The sequence below is a fragment of the Genypterus blacodes genome, unplaced genomic scaffold, assembly GCF_046128005.1.
Source record: "Genypterus blacodes isolate CSIRO-AG114 ecotype Tasmania unplaced genomic scaffold, CSIRO-AGI_Gbla_v1 ptg000129l_1, whole genome shotgun sequence".
Classification (NCBI taxonomy): Eukaryota; Metazoa; Chordata; class Actinopteri; order Ophidiiformes; family Ophidiidae; genus Genypterus; species Genypterus blacodes.
Window position 1 is genome coordinate 1,516,987 of NW_027466931.1, and position 21,906 is coordinate 1,538,892.

The 21,906-nt window shown below is 44.5% G+C and overlaps 2 protein-coding genes across 4 annotated transcripts; both read left to right on the forward strand.

The window, feature by feature from the left end:
• The first annotated feature begins 1,662 nt into the window (after positions 1-1,662).
• On the forward strand, positions 1,663-11,849 carry LOC143010671 (GRB2-associated-binding protein 1-like). 2 transcript variants are annotated; one of them, XM_076163145.1, is made up of 13 exons: positions 1,663-2,337; positions 5,234-5,362; positions 5,467-5,632; positions 7,165-7,339; positions 7,452-8,125; positions 8,832-8,878; positions 8,994-9,103; positions 9,205-9,497; positions 9,575-9,646; positions 10,111-10,207; positions 10,437-10,566; positions 10,824-10,958; positions 11,189-11,849. In XM_076163145.1, the coding sequence occupies exons 1-13, from the start codon at positions 2,263-2,265 to the stop codon at positions 11,384-11,386; spliced, it is 2,301 nt and encodes a 766-aa protein (XP_076019260.1). In that variant the 5' UTR covers positions 1,663-2,262; the 3' UTR covers positions 11,387-11,849. The 2 variants fall into 2 exon arrangements, with proteins under 2 accessions (XP_076019260.1, XP_076019261.1); XM_076163146.1 differs by having other exon boundaries at positions 7,587-8,125.
• A 3,565-nt stretch (positions 11,850-15,414) lies between these two features.
• Positions 15,415-21,267, forward strand: LOC143010670 (NLR family CARD domain-containing protein 3-like). 2 transcript variants are annotated; one of them, XM_076163143.1, is made up of 8 exons: positions 15,415-15,444; positions 15,695-15,832; positions 16,175-16,236; positions 16,701-18,486; positions 18,628-18,801; positions 19,112-19,285; positions 19,529-19,575; positions 19,742-21,267. In XM_076163143.1, the coding sequence occupies exons 2-8, from the start codon at positions 15,801-15,803 to the stop codon at positions 20,305-20,307; spliced, it is 2,841 nt and encodes a 946-aa protein (XP_076019258.1). In that variant the 5' UTR covers positions 15,415-15,444; positions 15,695-15,800; the 3' UTR covers positions 20,308-21,267. The 2 variants fall into 2 exon arrangements, with proteins under 2 accessions (XP_076019258.1, XP_076019259.1); XM_076163144.1 differs by having other exon boundaries at positions 16,178-16,236.
• Positions 21,268-21,906: the final 639 nt, after the last annotated feature.

The window sequence follows — 21,906 nt, forward strand, 5'->3', positions numbered from 1 at the left end:
AGCCCAATGGTCCCACAGCCCTATGTTCCCTCATTTCTAAGATTTTTTTCAAAATTAGGCCCTATGTTCCCTCAGCCCTATGTTCCCTCATTTCTAAGATTGTTTTCAAAATTAGGCCCTATGTTCCCTCATTTCTAAGATTTTTTTCAAAATTAGGCCCTATGTTCCCTTACCCTAACCCTAACCCTAACTCTAACCCTAACCCTAACCCTAACTCTAACCTTAACCCTAACCCTAACCCTTAGAAATGAGGGAACACAGGGCATAATTTTGAAAACAATCTTAGAAATGAGGGAACATAGGGCCTAATTTTGAAAACAATCTTAGAAATGAGGGAACATAGGGCTGAGGGAACATAGGGCCTAATTTTGAAAACAATCTTAGAAATGAGGGAACATAGGGCTAAGGGAACATAAGGCCTATTTTTGAAAAAAATCTTAGAAATGAGGGAACATAGGGCCTAATTTTGAAATAATCTTAGAAATGAGGGAACATAGGGCTGAGGGAACGTAGGGCCTAATTTTGAAAAAAATCTTAGAAATGAGGGAACATAGAGCTGACCCCTATGTCACATATTTGTGCGCAGATTTACACGCGTGGTTGTAATTCAGCTTTACGTTGCTACACACTAACTAACTAACAAAATAACTAACTAACTAACAATGTGATGCACAAAAACAGTCAGGTTTAAAAATGTGTATATGTAGCTTCATTAGCAAACGAGGTGTATCCTCATAGCTACACAGTAACAACAGACACATGAATAGATCTGTATGTCTATCAATAGATTCATAAATAGCTTAACTTCAGTTTTATCTATCATCTACATTGATACCGAAATTTATATTGATATTGAATCAGAATAAGAAACACATGACCAAGTAAAGAAAGCTGTTTTTGCCAGCTAGCTAAACTAAGCTAACTTAACTAACAAAAGGCAAATGAGGCACAGGTTAGCATTAGCTTTTGTTATTTTCATTTTGCGGCTTTTGATTGATACTGTATTTAATATTTAAATAAATAGATAAATGCATAAATAGATGAAGGATTATCACCTGGACCTTATGTGCAATTATCTTGACAATTATGAATGTGTGTGATGAATTATAAGTCTCAACAAAAAAAATGTTAATTAGCTGAAATTGCTTTGATGACGTTATAACAAATACTTGTGTCGTAATGATACTTCAAGCAGATTGACTTATTGCAGAATGCTGTAAGTGAGTCTCACAGGTGTCTTCAACCTCATTATGAAGGCCCTATTGCTGCAGCTTTATGCCATCTTGTGTGTAAGTAAACATGGAAAAGAGAGAGAAACACACAAGTCACAAGTATTAGAAATGTTCTTATCTGCAGTAGTACAATATTGCCACGAGATGGCAACATCATCTACCTTATCAAATATGTATTGATATTAAAGGATACATATATCAATAATATTTATCTATAAGTAATACTTTCTTTCTTTCATTCTTCAACAAATGCAATGTCATGTACACACTGTCACACATTGAGAGAGAGAGAGAGAGAGAGAGAGAGAGAGAGAGATTCCTGTAAGTTAGTGAGAAGTGAAGGGGAGGAGTAAGGAGGAAAATGGGAGGGGAGGAGAGCAGGAATGCCACAGTCCAGGCAACACCAACACACACTCACATACTGCGCTGAGAGGGAGAGAGAGAAAGAGAGAGAGAGAGAGAGAGGAGTCATTCTGTGCTGGGAAGTGCAACATTCTCTCAGCTCTGAGGGGGACAAAGAGGTTTCAGCTCCATGTTTCGGCTCCTTGGACTTCATGGAAACTGCTGGAGTCACTTAAGTCAAATTGATTAATCAGTCACTGGATCTATCAACCAGCAGCAGAAGGTCACCTGGAAGCCGAAATCCACTGATTCTGAGCCTTAAAAGGAGAGATGGAGACTGATGGACTAATTTAGTGTGAGATCGACTGATTGATTGATACTAACTGATCAACTGATTTGGAGCATTATTGACTGATTTGATGAGCAACAACCTTATTTGTACGTGGGTCTAACCTTGATCTCATCTGAACGATTGATGGGACGCATCAACTGGCACATCTGGAAGCTGACGAGCTGCTTTGGAGCCTGATCGACAGCTTTGAAAGGCTCATGAGAAGCCAGGATGACTGATTTGGAATCCAATTGTCTGTCTGAAATTCTGACTGGAGCCTGACTGTTTGATTGAATCCCCAGCCTTGTCGATTGGTCGATCGGAAACGCCGTTGACCTTTGGTTCCTCGAGGTCAGAATGAGTGGAGCGGGGGAGGTGGTGTGTGAAGGCTGGCTACGAAAATCGCCACCGGAGAAAAAGCTTCGCCGATACGTGAGTGCTTTGTGATTTGCCGTTGTTGGGGTTGCTGCCTTGCTCTGGGGCCCTTAGACCCCGTTTGAAGTAATGGGATGTACAAGTCACATGCACCCTGTGTGTGCGTTTGTAGGTGTGTAGCTGTAAGAAAGTTTTCGTCACGTCTCAGCATGATCTGTGTTGACACAGTTACAGCCCCATAAACCAATAAAACATCCAGTGTGACAGCTGTCGGCCGCTCGACTGAACTCAAACTGACGTCACTTCTAAAGGTTCACCGCTCAGATCGGTCATGTGATTTTACAAAGTGATGCATGAAAACTCGGTAGCATCATGAGTGACATCAGGACGGCTGTAGCTTTTCAATTCCAACATTGTAAATAGTCAAATCAGCGCAAATACCCATCTAATTAAATACATTGTTTATAGATAGAAACAGAGAGAGAGAGAGAGAGAGAGAGAGAGAGAGAGAGAGAGAGCAATTCAACAATTAATAACAGCATGGTTGTATATCCAATGGCAGCACTTTCTCTCGCTTAGGCACGCACGCAGGCACGCAGGCACGCACGCGCGCACGCACGCGCGCACACACACACACACACACACACACACACACACACACACACACACACACATGCTGCATATCTGGCATGCTTTCCCCATGAGTTGAGCTAATCTCATTTCTCCTCTTATGTCCCACTAATCTTCTTTCTTTCTTTCTTTCTTTCTTTCTTTCTTTCTTTCTTTCTTTCTTTCTTTCTTTCTTTCTTTCTTTCTTTCTTCTTGCTTTGCCACTGTTCCTCTCTCTCTTTCTCTTTCACTCCTTTACTTTCTCTTCCTCCTCTCTCTTTTGTGGGGGGGTGGGTCTTGTTGTGGTTTACAGAGGAGGACAGGAAAAACAAAGTAAATGATGGCGACGTTGGGGTTCGCTTGCAAACCTGATTTTAAAAAAGCAACTCTTTGAATGAAGCAAAGGAAGAAAGAGAGGAAGAAGACGGAGAGGGCAATGAAAAAGTGAAGCAGGAGGAGAAGAAGAACGGGAATGGCAGCACTGTGTATGTGTGTATGTTGTATGTGTGTGTGTACACTCAGCTGTGTTTCCTCTCCATAATGGTATATACAGCACACTGTGTACACACACATACCACCTGGCCAGCTTTGTGTCTATTGTCAACACATGCATACACACACACTCACCATGTATATATATAATGGAACAGTTGGCTGTGTGTGTGTGTAAGTGAGCGTGTGTGTTCGTGATTAGGTATTGAGCCAAAGTTCATGCAGTTTACCTCATCATATATTCCCTATTCTGCGTGTGTGTGTGTGTGTCTGTGTCTGTGTGCATGCATGTTCCCTGAGTTATGTAATGAACTAATCGGTCTCAGCTGGGCCTGGTGGGAAGAGGGGCCTCCCTAAAGATTTAGGAGTTTTGGAAACAAACGCACGCACACACACACACACACACAGACACACAGAGACTCAGAAATTGGATCTCATCAGAACTGAGGAGAACGATGAGGTAAATTTTGCATCCCTGACTACAATAAAAAAAGTAACAGACACACACCCAGAGAGAGAGAGAGAGAGAGAGAGAGAGAGAGAGAGAGAGAGAGAGAGAGAGAGAGAGAGAGAGAGAGAGAGAGAGAGAGAGATCCAGATTGCTGAATCGGACCGTGATGGATCGGGACACAGGGCCGATCCAGAGCCAACAGCACAAGTTGATCCCAAGCAGCTGCAATTGTTTGGTCAAAGCATCTTGGGAGCGCCGGTTTCCAGGTTTGGTGTTATTTTGGTTGGGAGGCAGGAAGGAGGAAGCGTTATTTTAGCTCCATTGTGGCCATTTCCCAGGGTCAAGGGTCAAATGAAAGGATTGGAGAAAGGAAGGAGTGGAGGAGAAATGACATAGAGTGGGATACAGTGACTGTGTCAGGAGAGAGAAAGTGGAGGTGAAATGATGAGTTTGTGTGTACTCAATTTAGCAGTCAAACAAAATGTGAGACTGCTCCTTTAATATTTGCACATTGGCTCCTGCTGCCAAACTTCCCGCCCCAATTCTTTAGTCAGTCCGTAACTAAAGACGACTGGCCATCAAACAAATAGACACACAAACACACACACACTTATATACATCTGCCCACATCGCTCTCTGGCATTTCCTGCCCAGCCACTTCCTCTTCCTGTAGACATTTCCTGAGAGAATGAGGGAGTGTGCGCTGTGTAGGATTTGTTTTTATTGTCTTGCACTTTGATCGTGCACACACATACACACAATGGCTCATGAATCTGGTCTGAAGAAAAACGTTGGATGTGTGTGTGTGTGCGTGTGTGTGTGTGTGTGTGTGTGCGTGTGTGTGTGTGTGTGTGTGCGTGCGTGTGTGTGCGTGTGCGTGTGTATACATGTGTGTGTGCTCAATCTGTTGTTGAATGAAAAATATATTCTGCATGCTGTGCTGCAAACTTGAAATAATAATGATGTGTCTTTCATTTGACACACTCTACCTACTTACACACACACATACACACACACACGCACGCGCACAGTTGAGTCAGGTCTGAAATATGAGGCGTTATCTCATGGATGGCTCATTGGAGATGGACCTTACCATTAATGCTCAGCGCCTGCTGGCAATGTTTGAGAACATTTTGTGTGTGTGTGTGTGTGTGTGTGTGTGTGTGTGTGTGTGTGTGTGTGTGTGTCTGTTATGTTAACATTCATGTGTGCTGGAGTGTAAAACTACTGCCGTGGGAGTCATCTATAATCATTTTGAAACCAGATTCAAAGTCTAAAAGCTTCACTGAGGGCTCCTAGAGGCCACAAGAGTCATGACACCCTAATGCAAAACTTCAGGATGGAACCAAGTAAATTTGTGTATTGTGAGGAAACATTCCTTCTCCTTTCTTCTTCCTTTAGGCGTGGAAGCGCCGTTGGTTCATGCTGCGCAGTGGTCGGCTGAGCGGAGAACCCGATGTTCTGCAGTACTACAAGAACCAGCAGTCCCGCCGGCCCATCGGGACCATCAACCTCAACCTGTGTGAGCAGGTAAACGGACATACGTCGTTAGAAGCTGCTAGATTTGTAAGCCAGCCTGTCTCATCACTTCATTATGAATGATTATTCTATCTATTCCTCTCGCTCTGCTCCAGGTGGATGCTGGTTTGTCGTTCACAAAGAAGGAGCTGGAGAACAGCTTTGTATTCGACCTTAAGACGGAGGAGAGGACCTGGTACCTGGTGGCTGAGTCCGAGGTCGACATGAACCGCTGGGTGTCATCCATCTGTCTGCTCTGTGGATTCAACCCCACTGATGATGGTATGATGGACAGAAGGGTGGAATAGGTGGAGAAGGTAAAGAAGGATGAATTAATCAACAACGAGGCCTCAGTTTAGATCAGGGGTCACCAACACGTTGTTCGCGAGCTACCAGTGACTTGCGACCCGGTTATGAGTAGCTCGCGAAAGGTTCAAAGAATAGGTATATTTGACAACACATCGTCACTTGGTAAAGCTGTTTAAATTTCTATCCAATCAAATTCACAAACATTCCGCCCCCTTTTGTCACAAAACGATTATAAACCAATTAACTGTCTTTCGAACAAAGGACGCTGCTGTCAAGTTTGGATGTGTGACACCGTAACATACAGCTAGCAAGCGCACGCTGGATTTGATGATGACTGCCCCACTAAAAGGCAACAAATAGAGGAATTCATCAGGAATTTTAAAAAATTACGAATGGGAATGTCAAGTGTGTGCGTGTCTCATTTGCGGTGCGAACGCGTCTGTGGAGCGCCACTTAACCAAAGTCCACAGCAACTTTTCACAGGACTTTCCAGCTGCTAGCAAGGCGTGATGTGTCATTCGCTAACAGGACGGCTCAAAAAGCCACTGAAAATGTATACAGAAAAAAATCAAGGTTATGTTGCTGAATTGAATTGAATTTGCTGAACTGAATTTGTAAATGTTCACACAAAAGACGCTTATTCAGCTGGTTTGGGTGGAGAATCGGCCATGTGGATAAATGTTACTAATAATGTAAAACATGAGTAGCTCTCGGACACTTTTATTTTGTCAAAGTAGCTCTCTGAGACAAAATGGTTGGAGACCACTGGTTTAGATGATGTGATTAAGAATGGAGGGATGGAGGGAAAGATGAGTAAGTGTGAAAAGAAGTGGGAGGAGAGAAGATAGAGAACATGCAGAGAGAAAGATGGATGAGACTGTGTATTTGTGTGTGTGAGGGATTGAGTGACTATGTATTCATCATGTCATCTGGACAATACAGTAACATTGTGGGGACTCACCTGCATTATGAGGACATGAATCCACCTCACATCAAGTTTTATTGTGTGTTTCAGGGTGGAGGCTTCTGTGCACTTTATCACTTTTGTGATAAAGTGGTGGGGAGTTTAACCACTTAAGCACAGAGGAAACACTCTTGTTTCTTGTTATACTGAGCTCATTGTGGCGGTCAGCGTCCCATATAATACATTGCTTGTTTCAGGAGCATTCATGTTCATGGGGAGGCACGTTCTTTGAGGAAGAATAGTCGCTATTCTCCTTCCTATCCTTTCCATTTGTCCAGTGCTATGTAAGGGAACCTGGAAGTCCCCTTAATCATCTTTTTCTTCAGGGCACACTGTAATAAGGGCTTGAATTCAAAGGGTGTTAGTTGTTTTGGTATGAATCCGCACATAAACATTTTTGCTGATTGACGAACATAAAGTTAATGCTCCAAAGGTACGCTCCATTGCCCAGAATTCCCTGCAGGACAATTGCTGCTAAGTGCTATATTTATTGTAATTTTGGTCAATTATTTGGTCACTGCTCTTGTTTTTGCAACTCTAGAGAGACTTCCTGTCTCTGGCTCCACAACAACCACAACCAGCAGCACTGTCCCCATCGCCATGGCAACCAGGTCTGCCCCACCCCCTTGTGACCCTGTGAGCTTGGCACACCTGGAGACTGACAGAACCACAGAAGAAGATTACCTGTGGTTATCGCACTGCCAGAGTCACATCAGGTAAACACACGCAGCCTCAAACACTGGAAACCAACGCAAGGGAGTATGGGTAGAAAGAGAGCTACTTAATCATATTTTCTTTGCTTTCTCTCACTTTTTCCGTCCCTCCCAGTCCTCCCCTTGGTTCCTCCTCCTCTTTGGACACTGATTACAATGGCAACCTCTGCCCACCTCCCTCCTCCTCTTTGTCCTCATCCTCTTCTCCAATCCCTCTATCCTCCTCCTCCTCCTTCTCCTCTGGTTTTAGGATGGCCCCTTGGAATGTTTCCACAGTGTCCAGTCCTCTCAGCCAATTACAGGACACTAGCTTGACCTCTAACTTCCAGCAAAGGGCGGGTAGACCTCGCTGTCACCCCTCCCCTCACCCCAGGAAACACTCCCTGGACCTCCATCTACGTCCTGTGGGGACATCGCTTGGTGATGACATGCACACACACTCTGGCTGGCATTCAAGTATCCACTCAAACATTATCGGCGGCTACCAAATCCCCCGTCCAGCGTCCAATCCCCTGCCACGCCCTGCTCACTGCCTTTCCTCCACCCCAAACGTGGACTCCCAAAGGCAGGCAGAGCTCCACGCGTCCACTCCAACTCCACCTCCACGGCCACCAAAGCCTCTGGCCGTCGCAGCCCAGGGAGAGAGCTCAAACAGGGGCTCGGCCACACTTCCCAGATCCACCTCTGAGTCGGAGAGGAGGGAGGGAGGGACAGAAGCAGGTGGGGAAAATGTTGAGATGCGGCTGCCGAGGATTAACACTGCTGCTACACCAGGCTGCACACAGACAGGTAAAGCAAGCAGAGTTTGTTGGGACATAAGTTAAATAAATACTTTTTCAATTTCAATTTTCAACCCACAAACATTTGTTAGGATGATTGTTGTCACATTGATTGTTAAACACAAATTAAAACTAGAGCTAAATTGGTCCTCATTATATGCTCAATTGTGGTCCATACCATGCACAACAATGGTTTTTCCACTTACGTTGAAGGTTTAATTTCCACCCCCAAACTATCACGTTTGACTTAAGCACTCTATCCATCTCTATACCCCCTTATTGTAGCCACTAGATCCGGGGTGGGCAAACTTTTTGGCTCAAGGGCCACGATGAGTTTTAAATTTGACAAACGGGCCGGGCCAGTGTGAGCTTACATACATGACCTGTAAAAGCTATTGCATACATTCCCCTAATGCTCACTGAATGCATTTTTGCCCTTTCTTCCTTTTATTTTTTATATAATTTCTGTATTGCCAACATGCAAACGTGTTCAACGTGACCCAATACTTGCGTCTCCCTGCAGCAAAATGTTGGGAACCACTGGATTATGCAATGCCCACCTCTGCACTAGATGGTAACATGGTCGTTTATGGCATAAATATAATGTTTGAAAACATAACATAAGTAATGAAGCGACAATGGTGAAACACTACAATTATCTGAACTACCTATATGATGTTTCCATATACTGTATATGTATTCTGTGTGTGTTTCAGGTGGTGACGAAGCGTTTGAGTTCAACGAGAGCTTCAGCAGCTATTTTGTAAGTTAAATCTGATAAACCTCAAGAACAGAATACGAGAGATTATAATCACTTCTGCAAAATCACAGCAAACTGTCAAAGTATCATTTTTTCTATGTGATTTCCTCTGTCTCAGATAAATAAAGGCTTGGTTCCTCTGGGGAGTGTTTGTTGTGAAGAAGGCGATGTGGATGAGAACTACGTTCCCATGAGCGCCACCCCCACCGAGCCTCCGGTAGCACCAAGGTTATTGAAGACTCATGACTTTATTTTACGCTGTTTCCACTAATAGAACCAGAAGCTAACTTCAGTGTTGGCTTTCCTCATTTCTCCCTCTTTTGCTTCAGAGTTCCTCCACCTTCTTCCTCTGCGAACTCTGACCCCTGCTACCCCAACTACGTCCCAATGACCCCTCTCTCCACGAGCCTTCCCTCTCACCCACCCCCCGGCCTGTGCGAGCAGGCTTCCCTGGGGAGGCAGGTACCCCCGCCGGCCCATATGGGCTTTCGGAACTCCCCGCTGACCCCCGTCGCTCCTGTCACCCCGCCACTTCGAAAGAATCCAGTGAATGCTTCTGCTGGAGCCGAGGTGGAAGCGATGCCCCCTCCAGTCCACCGCAACCTGAAACCACAGCGGATAGGTGAGGTTAACTAGTGATTGTGTGATATCGGTGACTAAAACTAATTTGTTGACTCATTGTTTGTTGTGTCACCACAGGGGTTTGTGCCACTCCACCTGTGAATGGAAGTAAAACTCAGACTGGTGGAGAACCGACACACAAACCCAGAGGTACAAACTGCTAGCACAGCTCACATATATTCAGATATGCAGATGATGTCTCCTTATTGCTAAAAGATAATATGAGGACAGCAGAAAAGTAAATGACATTTGCTTGTGTTAGTCTGTTAAAATGATCAGCTGATGGTTCAGTCTGGCAGTTCTGCTGTAGGATCAGGTTGTGGTCCTGCTTATTGCATGTGAAACTCTGGCACTCTTTCACATCCTGAAAACGTTCTCTCTTCTCTACGTCCTTCAGTCTTTCTCTTTGAGGTTCTCCCCAACAGCCATTTCTCTTTCCTCTCGCTCTCCTTCAGTCTTAACTATTTGCCTGCTTCCACTTTACTCAACAAGGCTGCAGTCCACACATACACAAACACACACAACACAGGTTTAGAAACAGTATTAATTGTACTGCACTCTCTCTCTCCCCCCTCTCTCTTGCTCTCTCTCTGCCTCTTCTCTGTCTCTCCCAGTGAAACCAGCTCCTCTGGACATCACTCAAGTGCAGCAGGAATGGCAGGAAGTCCCTCCCCCTGTCCGCTCGCCTGTCACTCGAACCTTCACACGAGAGTAAGCGTGTGTGTGTGTGTGTGTGTGTGTGTGTCATATATAATGTGTTTTATGCAGTGGGGGAGGTAAATGTGTGTCAGAGCATGAAACATGTGGCTTTTTGAACAAGTTGTTCTATTTTGATGTTACACTGCCCTCGTGTGGTGGTGATTGATAGCTGCTATCCATTACTACTTAATAAGTAGGAAACCACACCAGCAAATATAGAGTGTGTGTGTGTGTGTTTCAGTCTGTCCAGTCTTCAGTCAGTCAGGGCAAGCTCGGCCCACAGCTCCTCCCCATCGTCCGACTCTGATGACCCTGATGACAGTTACGTCGCCATGACGACCTCAAACCTCAGCTTCAGCGCTGGAGAGCAGGTAATAGACACTGTATTTCCTGTCTTACCTCTTCCCTTCCGTCTTTCCTTTCTGTCTCCTTCCAGACATCCTCCATTCCTTCTCTCCTTCCCTTCCCCTTTCCTATCTTTCATCCTTGCATCTCTCTATCCTTCCTGGGTTCCTGCCACGTTTTTGTCTTTCTTTCACTCAATCTAGAACTAACTTGGTTGTCTCCATCTTCTTGTCTTCTTGTGTGCGTGTGTGTGTGTGTGTGTGTATGTGTGTGTGTCATTCAGTCTCTGAGACTCATGCTGCACAGGGCCTCAGAGGGCGGAGCCAGCAGCCATTTACAAAGGCCAGCCAGAGGCGACAAACAGGTGGAGTACCTGGACCTGGACCTCCACACTGGCCGAGCGACACCTGTGAGACAGGTACCTTTGCTCTCTTTCTCTCTTTAGCTCTCTCTCCCAAGCTGGATGAACCTTTTTTTAAAGGTTTAAAATGATTGATTGATAAGTTCTGAGCCTGACACAGACAACAGAACTTATTTAACTATCCTCAACCGCTGGATCAAAGGTCCAGAAGATCCATCCCTCAAAGATGATGTCATGCTGAATTTTTCAAACAGCCCCATTTCTGGTTTGCGTCTTTGCTTTTCTAGAAAAATTGCACAGCAGACGGTGGGGCAGGGGGCAATGAGCGCGGCGATGAGCGCGGCAGAGCAGGTGAGGGGCGAACACGTGGCCACCATGCCCGCGTGGACTACGTGGTGGTGGACCCTGAGAGGACGAAGGCCCTACGGAACACCAGAGAAGCATGGCATGATGGGAGAATGTCCACAGAGAAAGAGAAATGCTAGAGACACAAACACACATCCACACCAGCCACTGTACAATCTTCTGTGTGTCTTGATGATAATTCTACCCTTGGATCTAAAGTTTACGACTAAATGACAAAATACTTAACCGACTTCCTTTTTCACATTCACACTGTTCTTCAGGTACCATGATGGCTGTGGAAGTTTGGAGCATTTATACTTATCGTTGTTTCAAACCAATGAGATTGAGGAAGTTTGAATATCATGCATATTTACAAATGAATGTCAATTAGTGCCAATTGAAAACAGCAGCAACTGCATTCATTTTAAAATCATACAGAGTATCATTATAATTCTCTGGATTGTCCCAGATGATGAAGGTAATAAATAACTGCTGAGTAATCTTTATTGATTATATCATGAAAATGTAATTCAAGCGAATGAAGTGCCTTGAGATAACCTATGTTGGTTTGGAGCTATATAAATAAAAGTTGAACTGAATTGATTTTTGGTTGTCCTGAATGAATTAACACCACACATCATATTTAAACGTCCAATTTGTTGTCTTGTAGTTTTTGTTGCACAGTCTGAGGTGAAGTCTCAACATGCAGCTTCTCTTGATGCCCACTAAATTGAAACATTGACTCACTGTTGGAAGTGAAAAGACAAGACCAAAGTTGATCATTTCCTATTTTGTAATGTGTGTTGATAAATGATTGCTCTTTAAAGTGTCACGTTTCATTGACGGGTGTCTCCAGCCTCCCATATTGCCCAAATTAGGATTTTCTATTCTATTGCAAGTAGGCTGTGCTACCTGATTATGATTATTCAGGGTGAATGTTCAAAAACAGTTAGAAACCTTCTTTGAGTGTGTCCAAATTACCCAGATGTCATCCAGATATCTAGTATAATGATGCCAAAGCAGCGGCCTCCCATTCTGTGGTGAAAGTATTGGATTGAAAACTTTCTTTCCCTGTTGCCATTAGGTTAGAGGATTTCCCCTCCTGTCAAACTCCGCCTTAAACTGAAAATGTGATTATAAAAGACGCGACACGCACACGTAATGGGAAGTTTGTTCATTTGCTCTGTTACAAAAGCAGGCATTCTTACTTTTGTTTTATATTTGAATCAAACTTTTGTTTTAATTTACCACAAAAACAAATGAACAACAACAACAACTGTGCTTCTGTGGAAAAACTCCACAATAGCCTTTACCTTGTCCAAGGTTGTTTTCACCACCTTCAGGGTAAAAGCTTCAGGCCTCTAATCATCAGGTTTAATGTGTGAGGCAGTGGCTCAGTGGGTAGTGCTTCGGCTTGGGAACCGGAGGGTCGCTGGTTCGAGCCCCTGCCGAGTTGCCCCTGAGCAAGGCACCGAACCCTCAATTGCTCACCCCTCTGCGAAGGGTAGTAATGTAATGTAAGTCGCTTTGGATAAAAGCGTAATCGTAATGTAATGTAATGTATGCGCCAGACATGGGTGGTGCATGGGTCCACTTCAGAATGTTTATGGCTTTGGTGATGTCTGCAGCATTATCACTCACACAGCACAGCACTTTGTCCTGTACTCCTCATAGCTCCTCTGCCAAGTTTTCTGCAGTGTGTCTGTAGATGAACTCAAAACAGTCCAGCAGGCAACATGTCATCTTGTAATTTTCAATAAAGTGGCAAGTGACAGACATGAAAGAGCCGGGGGTTCTGGAGGCCCAGCAGTCAGTTGTCAGGAAAACTGATGGAGCTTTTTTTCCCAAAATGCACGTTCTATGACATATAGTTTTGGGACAGTGTTTTTCTACTGGGTGGAGTGTAAGTGGGATTTAAGGCTTTAACAAAACTTTAAACTTTAAAACCTTTGTCCTCCGCAATGGAAAAGGGCTGAAAATCAGTGGCAACCATTTTGGCCAACTCCTCATCAACACTATGCTGTTTGGCTGGGGTCATCTGCTTTGTTATAAACTGACTTCTATTTGCTCTGAGTTGCAGTAGGAGGGGTTATACTTGCACTACTAGTGGATGCTGCAGCAGTTGTTGTTGGTTTGGGACCAGACACACCAGGGTTAGTAGACGTAAGCCAGCTTGCCCTCTATCCTCCAACTGCACTGTGGGATGGATAGTTCTGATGTGTCTGTGCAGGTTTGTGGTGGATCCTGCTCTTACTGTTATTTTCATTTTACAGTGAAGGCTCTCTGCTCTGCTATTTCCTATATTTTTAAACTACAGCCAGATGCTGCTTCGTTTACGGGTGTAAATTTACGTGTTTTTCCGACGCACTCTCCTCCTCACCACTGTCTGCTGTCTCACTCACTAACTGAGGGGGGACGGGACAGACGGTTTTGCCCTTTTTTGTTTTTTTTAAACGGCAAATGTAAAGGTTTTTACACAATTCGGCGCCGCAGAAACTCAAACGATCGCTGCAGAAACCTACGTTAAAGTATCAGCTAGTGTGGTGTATTTTACTGGGATCTAGCATCTCAATAAGAACATATATTCATTCTACTAGGGAAGGCCTTACAGCTGACAATGGACAAAGGGAAAGTGGACCTCAAGCTAGTCTAAACTGGACAAGGAATGTAAATTGCACAGAACAGTTTAAGCCTTGGGCTTAAACAGCTGACATACAGATGACAGTTTATGGCCGTTATAAAGTGAACTATTACCCTCAGGATGGTCACGGAGTGTTTACAGGGGTCCCAGGTGGTTTGTCAATATCCACTGAACGGGTCTTTTCTTGAGTGACAATCAACTGTATAAATACGTCTGAAAGTCAGAGTTCGGGAGCGACTCATTCTGGCTGCAGAGTCTCTCACAAGCGTTCCATGGTGCTTGTTATGATGCTGTACTTTGTATAATAAAACCCCATTATACAAGCAAAGACAGTGTCAGCGGAGATCCTTCCTTCCTTCATCTTCACATCTTTGCATCATTGGGAGGCAGTGGCTCAGTGGGTAGTGCTTCCGCTTGGGAACCGAAGGGTCGCCGGTTCGAGCCCCTGCCGAGGTGCCCCAGAGCAAGGTGTCGAACCCTCAATTGCTCCCCTCTCTGCGAAGGGTGGTAATGTAATGTGGGTCGCTTTGGATAAAAGCGTCTGCCAAAATGATCGTAGTGTAACGTACTGTAATCCAAGCAAACTAAGTGCACATAAACGCCACACAGTGCTGCCGTGAGCAGAGCTGAGCCAATGAGAGTAGCGGCGAAAAGGAAAGGAAAAGCGACACAGCAAAAGGAAGATGCTGTGGCATTCAGCTGTCCTGCTGTGGCATTCAGCTGTCCTGCTTCGCATGACATATCACTGACACGCCCCTCAGACACAACCCGTTTTACAGAGACACTGGGACAGCTCGCGCCCTCCTCCTCTGAGCCTGACCGGGGATACAGCACACTGTTGACTCGCTTATTGACTGAATAAAGACCCAGCCAGCAGGTAAGTGTTACCAATTCCTCAGTAAGGAAAGTAGCCATTTGGCTTTTCTAAAAGTCGCTACACGAAGTCAAGTCAGTTGATTTACATAGCCCACTATCACATACAATGTCTCAAAGGGCTTTACAGACCCACAACATCGCTAAAATTCCCAGCTTGGCAGAGCAGACACGCCGACCGAGCTCGTCCGGCCGGCGGCGTCTATTTGGAGCGGTGCGGGGAAGCTGCGAGCTGTGAATGCCGTCTGAATGTCTATCGTGCTATGGTAGTTGAGACGTTCAGATCAGCAAGTTTGTAAATGCGTCTTTCAGTTCTTTCGTAGTTTAATCAAGATAAAATCTGGCCAAGAGTTGACTGCAGATATTTGCTTGCGGTGGGCAGGCGCAGAATTTATCAATCATCTAGGTTAACAGATAGACTGTAAACCTGCCAGAACATGAGAGACAAATTTGGATGAAGAGTTTTTCTTTGTGTGTTTTGTGCGCTGCAGCCTTGAGCCTTGACAACGTGAGCCGGACTGGAATGAAGCGAGCTAGGACTGACAGGCCCTCTGAGGCTGACACGCCCTCTGAGGCTGACACGCCCTCTGAGGCTGACACGCCCTCTGAGGCTGACACGCTCTCTGAGCCTGACACGCCCTCTGAGGCTGACATGAGCGGCACACAGAGCGAGCTGTCAGTCAGGTGAGAGTCAGCTTGTTTTGACATATGTAAACAAATAAAGCATATAGGCAGGATGATTGTGAAGTTGCTGGGTGCATTTTAGTTATTCAATGAAATCTATATAAATAAATAACTGTTGTAGTTGTACACTGTTTGTACTTTGACTTTATTATTTTTTATTATATTATATATTTGCAGTAATTTGTATCTCGTAAACATATATTTGTCTTAAAAAAATGTGCATTTTTGTTTTGGTCGAATCTAATTGCAGCTCCTCAGCACAGGCAGAACCAGAAAAGGAGTTGACAGGTCTGACATGTAAAAGGCATAAATCAACTCGATCAACAGCACCCAGTTTCATCTCTTTGAAGAGTGATATGTCCATGATTGAAGGTGCACTATTTCAGAAGTAAGTGAAACATCTCACCTCTCAAAGCTCTTTAAGTCCTTCTACACAAACACATAATGTCTCTAAATCAGCAGGACTAAAGATACAAGAATTACTTCATTTCAAGCGGAAGCAATATAATTATTTTGACTTCCCCTCGGGATCAAAAGATATCACCTTTATTTATGTATTTAATATTTAAGAGACCCAATGACCATTTTCTCGAAGAATTTCTTTGTTGTTCTTGCTTTTTAGATTATATTTATTCTGCTCTGTAAGTCAACCATCTCATCATCGTTATAATGAAACTGGTGAATGCATTTATGACTGCAATGTAACAAAATTGTGGTGTTGTTCTCCCAGAAGCCAAATGTCTGGAGAGCCGTCCATAACCATTCCAGACACCAATGCTGGTACAGACGACGGTAAGTCACCTGCATCCTGTTTATTAACCATTACTAAAGTACAAAAAAAACGACGAGAATGTGGGAATACGTTAATAACCTTTTTTCTTGTCAAGTAATTATTGCTTATTGATATGACAGCAAGTTTGATCCCTTTCGTATCATATCATCACACACAGTACTAACCCATTTAAGAGTAACAAAATGCTTACAAGTTTCTGTTAGGAACAGTTAACAACATAATAAAATAATTGAAGTAAATTGACTTCTGTAGTAAAAGCAACCATTGTAACTTTGTGGCTGGGTCAGTCTTTACCTCCTGTAGCAGGATATACTGTATGTCTTAGTTCCTTGTAAAATAAAAGTATTTAATATTATGACCACTGGATGTCACTGTTTTTACCGTCAACCAGAGTATAATGTCGGTGCTGAGAGAACAAGAACACAGAACGTACATTGCAAAAATACTTGTTTGACTGTTCCAGGGGACAAGCCTGTTTGGAAAGCAACAACAACACTGAGGGAAACAATGAAGAAGAAATTGACTTTGTTGTCTGAAGGTGATGAAGACAAAAGAACAACAGCCCTGAAAAGCATTTACACATCTCTCCACATCACAACTGGAGGGCTTCAGTGGCAGTTTGAAGAACACGAAATCAGCCACACCGTGCAGAGAAAGCAACAACCGTGTGAAAATACAGTGAGCCTTTGTGATATCTTCAAACCTTTGGCAAGTCAAGTGAAACCCCCGAGAATTGTATTGACGAAGGGGATTGCAGGTATTGGAAAATCTTTCTCAGTGCAGAAATTCATTCTTGACTGGGCTGAGGGAGAAGCAAACCAGGACACAGACTTAGTGTTCTGTCTCGCTTTCCGAGAGCTGAATTTGAGTTCAGGTATGAAGAGCTTGCACGAGCTCCTGACTGACTTTCACCCTGGAATTGGAGGTTTGACACAGGAGGATTACAGCAGAGCCAGGGTGATAGTGATCCTGGATGGCCTGGATGAAAGCAGAGATCAGCTGGACTTCCTGAACAACAAGAGAATAACGTCTGTCACTGACCTTGCATCTGTGGGTGATCTCCTTACCAGCCTCATCCAGGGTTGCCTGCTTCCAGATGCTCTCCTCTGGATAACTTCCCGATCTGCAGCAGCCAGTCAGATCCCTGCTCAGTTGGTAGACATGGCGACAGAGATAAGAGGGTACACCGACCCACAGAAGGAGGAATATTTCAAAAAGAGGTTTTGTCATGATCCGAGCCTTGCTGACAGAATCATTAAGCACATTCGGTCCTCACAGAGTCTCAACATCATGTGCCAGATCCCAATCTTCTGCTGGATGTCTGCCCTATTATTTAAGGAAACATTTGGAGGAGATGAGAAAGCTGAAATTTCTAGAACACTGACGGAAATGTTGGCACACTTCCTGTTTGCCCAGACAAAACGCAGATATAGGAAGTATGGCAAAAAGGAAAATGAAGAGAAGCCATTGAAGACACAAAGAGGATTTCTTCTAAAACTTGGGAAACTTGCATTCGTTCAGCTCCAGAAGAACAATCTCATTTTCTATGAGGAGGACCTGGAAGAATGTGGTGTTGACATCAGAGAGGCATCTGTCTACTCAGGGTTTTGCACCGCAATTCTTAGGGAAGAAGAAATATTTTCCCAGAAGAAGGTTTTGTGCTTTGTGCACTTGACCATCCAGGAGTTCTTTGGAGCTCTGTATGTCTATGATTGCTGCACAAACAAGAACGCAATGGAACTCCGAAGCTTCCTCGGTCTGAAGCAACCATTTCAGAAAGAACATACTGAACTTGACCTTCTTAAGATGACTGTGGACAAAGTGTTGGAGAACAAGGATGGTCACCTGGACTTCTTCCTGCGTTTCCTTCTTGGCCTCACGGATGAATCCAACCGTAGAGTCCTAAAGGGCCTTTTAACCTCACCAGATCCAGGCCAAGAAACCAGGACGAACATGCTGACTTACCTCAAAGTAATACGAAGAAAGGGTGTCTCACCAGACAGGTGCATCAACCTCTTCCAGGCCATGGTTGAGATGAGAGACCACACAGTCAAAGATGAGATTCAGGAACATCTGAAATCCACGGAGCACTCTGGAACAGAGCTGACACCAATGCAATGCTCAGCTTTGGCCTACATGCTGCAGGTGTCAGAGAAAGATCTCGACGAGTTCGACCTCAAAAGTTACAAGACATCAGAGGCAGGCAGAATGAGACTCATACCAGCTGTGAGGTGCAGCAGAAAGGCCTTGTGAGTTTATTTTCATTATGATATTTAGCATATTGTCACCCAAATATGTAAAACTAAAGATCTCCACTCTCCTCAGGAATTCAGCATTGCTGTGATCTTTCTTGACTGTTTTTACTATTATAACACCATTATCCATGATAGGCTAGCAGACTGTAAACTGACTCCAGAGTCGGTTGAGTACCTGGCCTTTGCCCTGAAGTTCCCACACTCGCCCCTGAGAGAGGTGGACCTGAGTAACACGGACCTGAAGGACTCAGGAGTGAAGCTGCTCTGTGCAGGACTAGAAAGTCCATCCTGCAGACTGGAGACTCTGAGGTATTTGTTTCGCTCCCCATCCACACAATGACAGACAGTTCAGATTACACAAATGTTTTTTCCACAGAGGTACCCAAGCCTGTCTGAGTTGTACAGAATGGCTGCATGAGGCCAACGTGGGAATATGTACAGGATAGTTGCTTGTCACAACTGCGGCTCTGATAGAGTTCACAGCCACCCTACTCAACAGATTGCCAGAAAAGTAGTAGCATTAATCTACAAAGTTTAGATAGACAGACAGACAGACAGACTTTGTTGATCCCAAACGCAAACATCCTAACCTCATCTTCAAATCACTGCGTTCACACAGGTTGTCAGGTTGTCTGATCACAGAGCTCGGCTGTGCTGATTTGGCCTCTGCTTTGAAGTCCAATCCCAACCACCTGAGGGAGCTGGACCTGAGTTACAATCACCCAGGAGCCTCGGGAGTGAAGAAGCTCACTGAGATGAGGGAAGATCCACTCTACCACCTCAAGGAGCTCAAGTAATTATCACATTATTAGCTGATTACAGCAACAAACCCAGACAGGAGTGTGCCGCTAAACCTTAAACTGCCACAAATAAGACATTTTACATTTAACTGACATCAGAACAAGGTTGCTTGTTTGACCAAACTCTAACTAACCTATTCTGAAACTGTTGAACCAACAGGTTGAGTCATATTAATTAGTTATATAACTCCAGTATTTGTCTCAAAGCTTTTCAACTCTGATGTTTCTCTCCTCAGTGTTGAACATGGTGGAACTGTCCGGATGATGCCAGGCCTCAAGAAATGTATGTATGTCTGTAAAGATGATAGAAGGATGATTCTGGCTAAAACAATAATCTGAAATCTTGTTAAGATGTTGACACTGAAAATTATGATTATTATTTATTTGCTGTTAACGATGATATGGATATTTTAATAGTTGATGGAATAATGTGTTTGTCTTTCCCGCAGATTTCCGCGATTTCACTTTCGGCTCCAAGATGTTGCACAAAAACCTGTCTCTGTCAGAAGAGAATAGAAAGGTGACCTGGGTGGAAGAGGAGCAGCCACACTCGTCTGGGAGATTCAACTCAATACTTTTTTTGCTGGAGGAGAGACTAGCTGGGCGCTGTTACTGGGAGGTTGAGTTCTTCAAACCTTTAGCCATTGGGGTAACATACAAGAGCGGTGGGGGGGCGTTGGTGGATGATCGCAGGCTTCATGACAACGACAGGTCCTGGAGTTTGATTTGTTCCAATGAGGGCAATTACATTTGGAATGGCAAAAACAAGGTCGACCTGTTTTCTCTCACCCCTCGTTCCAGGCGGTTGGGAGTCTATCTGGACCAACCTGCTGGCACGCTGTCCTTCTACAGGGTTTCCTCTGACCCGCCGATCCACATTCACACCATCAAAACATCATTCACAGAGCCCGTTCATGCCGCCTTTGATTTTCAACCTCAATCCTCAGCCTTTCTTTACCCTCTTGTACACCCCCCTGGGCTGGGCCGTGTTGTCAGTCCCAGAATCATTGTTTAGGCCAGGGGTGTCCAAACGTTTTTCACCGAGGGCCACATACAGAAATATATATGAAGGACTGGGCCACTCCATAGAGGCACAGTATATTGCCTCACCTCTGGTGTAATGAATTTAGCAAAATCAATCAAATGTAGGTAAATTATGTCTGAGAATTGATATGCTTAAAGAAAAAACAGCCTCCATCACAGCGTTCCACCTTTCCATTTATTTTGTTACGAAATTGATTGGCAGCACATTCTCATAACAGCAGCCTCAGATTGCTCCTTAGTCAGGATGGTGATCCCCCTTCACAGCCCTCTATAAAAAAAAAAAAAAAAGGAGCTGGTGGTGGATTTCAGCAAGCACAAACACTCTCCCCCCACACCAGTGAACATCCAGGGAAAGGACATTGAGATCGTGAGATCTTATAAATAGCTGGGTGTTCACCTGAACAATAAACTGGACTGGTCAGATACTGCTGGTGCACTTTATAAGAAAGGACAGAGCAGACTGTATCTACTTAAGAGACGTAGGTCTTTTGGAGTGCAGGGGGCACTTCTGAAGACCTTCTTTGACTCTGTAGTGGCATCAGCCATTTTCTATGGAGTGGTCAGCTGGGGCTGTAGCATCTCGACCGCTGACAGGAAGAGACTGGATAGACTGGTGAGGAAGGCCAGCTCTGTGTTGGGCTGCCCTCTGGACACTGTGGAGGTGGTGGCAGACAGGAGAATGACTACTAAGCTGTCATCACTGTTGGACAACCTGTCCCACCCCCTCCAGCACATCTTGTCAGCTCTGGGCAGCTCGTTCAGTGACAGGCTGATTCACCCACGCTGTCACACAGAGAGATACCGCAGGTCCTTTCTTCCTGCGGCGGTCAGGCTCTACAACACCGCAGTCACCGACAGCCCTCTCCACTCCCAGCTGGACTGTTAAAAACATTGTTGTGCAATAACACTGCACTTGTGCACTTTATACATTCTCTCTTTGTCTGCACTATCCCCCTCGCTGCTGTAACACTGTAAATTTCCCCGCTGTGGGACAAATCAAGGAATTCTGATTCTGATTCTGATTCTGAAAAGGAAGGGGGAAAATAAGGGGGAAGGGGATGGGAGAATTTCCAGCATCCAACTCAGTGGGAGCAGTGACGCCACGCTTTGGACTGAAGGATGGCTGGCAGGTCAGGAGTAAGTTTGGTGGTTGTGGTGCGAATGACGTCACTGAGTTGGCTGTCGGTCCTTTCAGTTGTAAATCTACTCTTGTTGAGTTAACAGAGAAAAGGGTGGCGCACATGTATGTTCAGCCGAACATCTCATCATTCTTTTTGCGTGGTGTCTCAACAGAGGAAACTTGTTATTTTCCAAGCTCGGTAGAAGTTGGGTAGGGAGAGAATTGTCACACTGCATTTCTATAAGTTACATTACATTCTATAAGTTACATTACATTACATTACGAGGGTGTAAGGGTGAGAAAGAAACCCTTCGCAGAGCGCAACAGCGTGATTTCTTTCTCAAAAATCTTGGAATCGCTGACTGACTTCTGCCATGAGAGATGTGATCACAGACGCATATTTACCCGTTTTAGCAGAAAGTTTGGCCTTTGGAAAAGCACATTTGATTC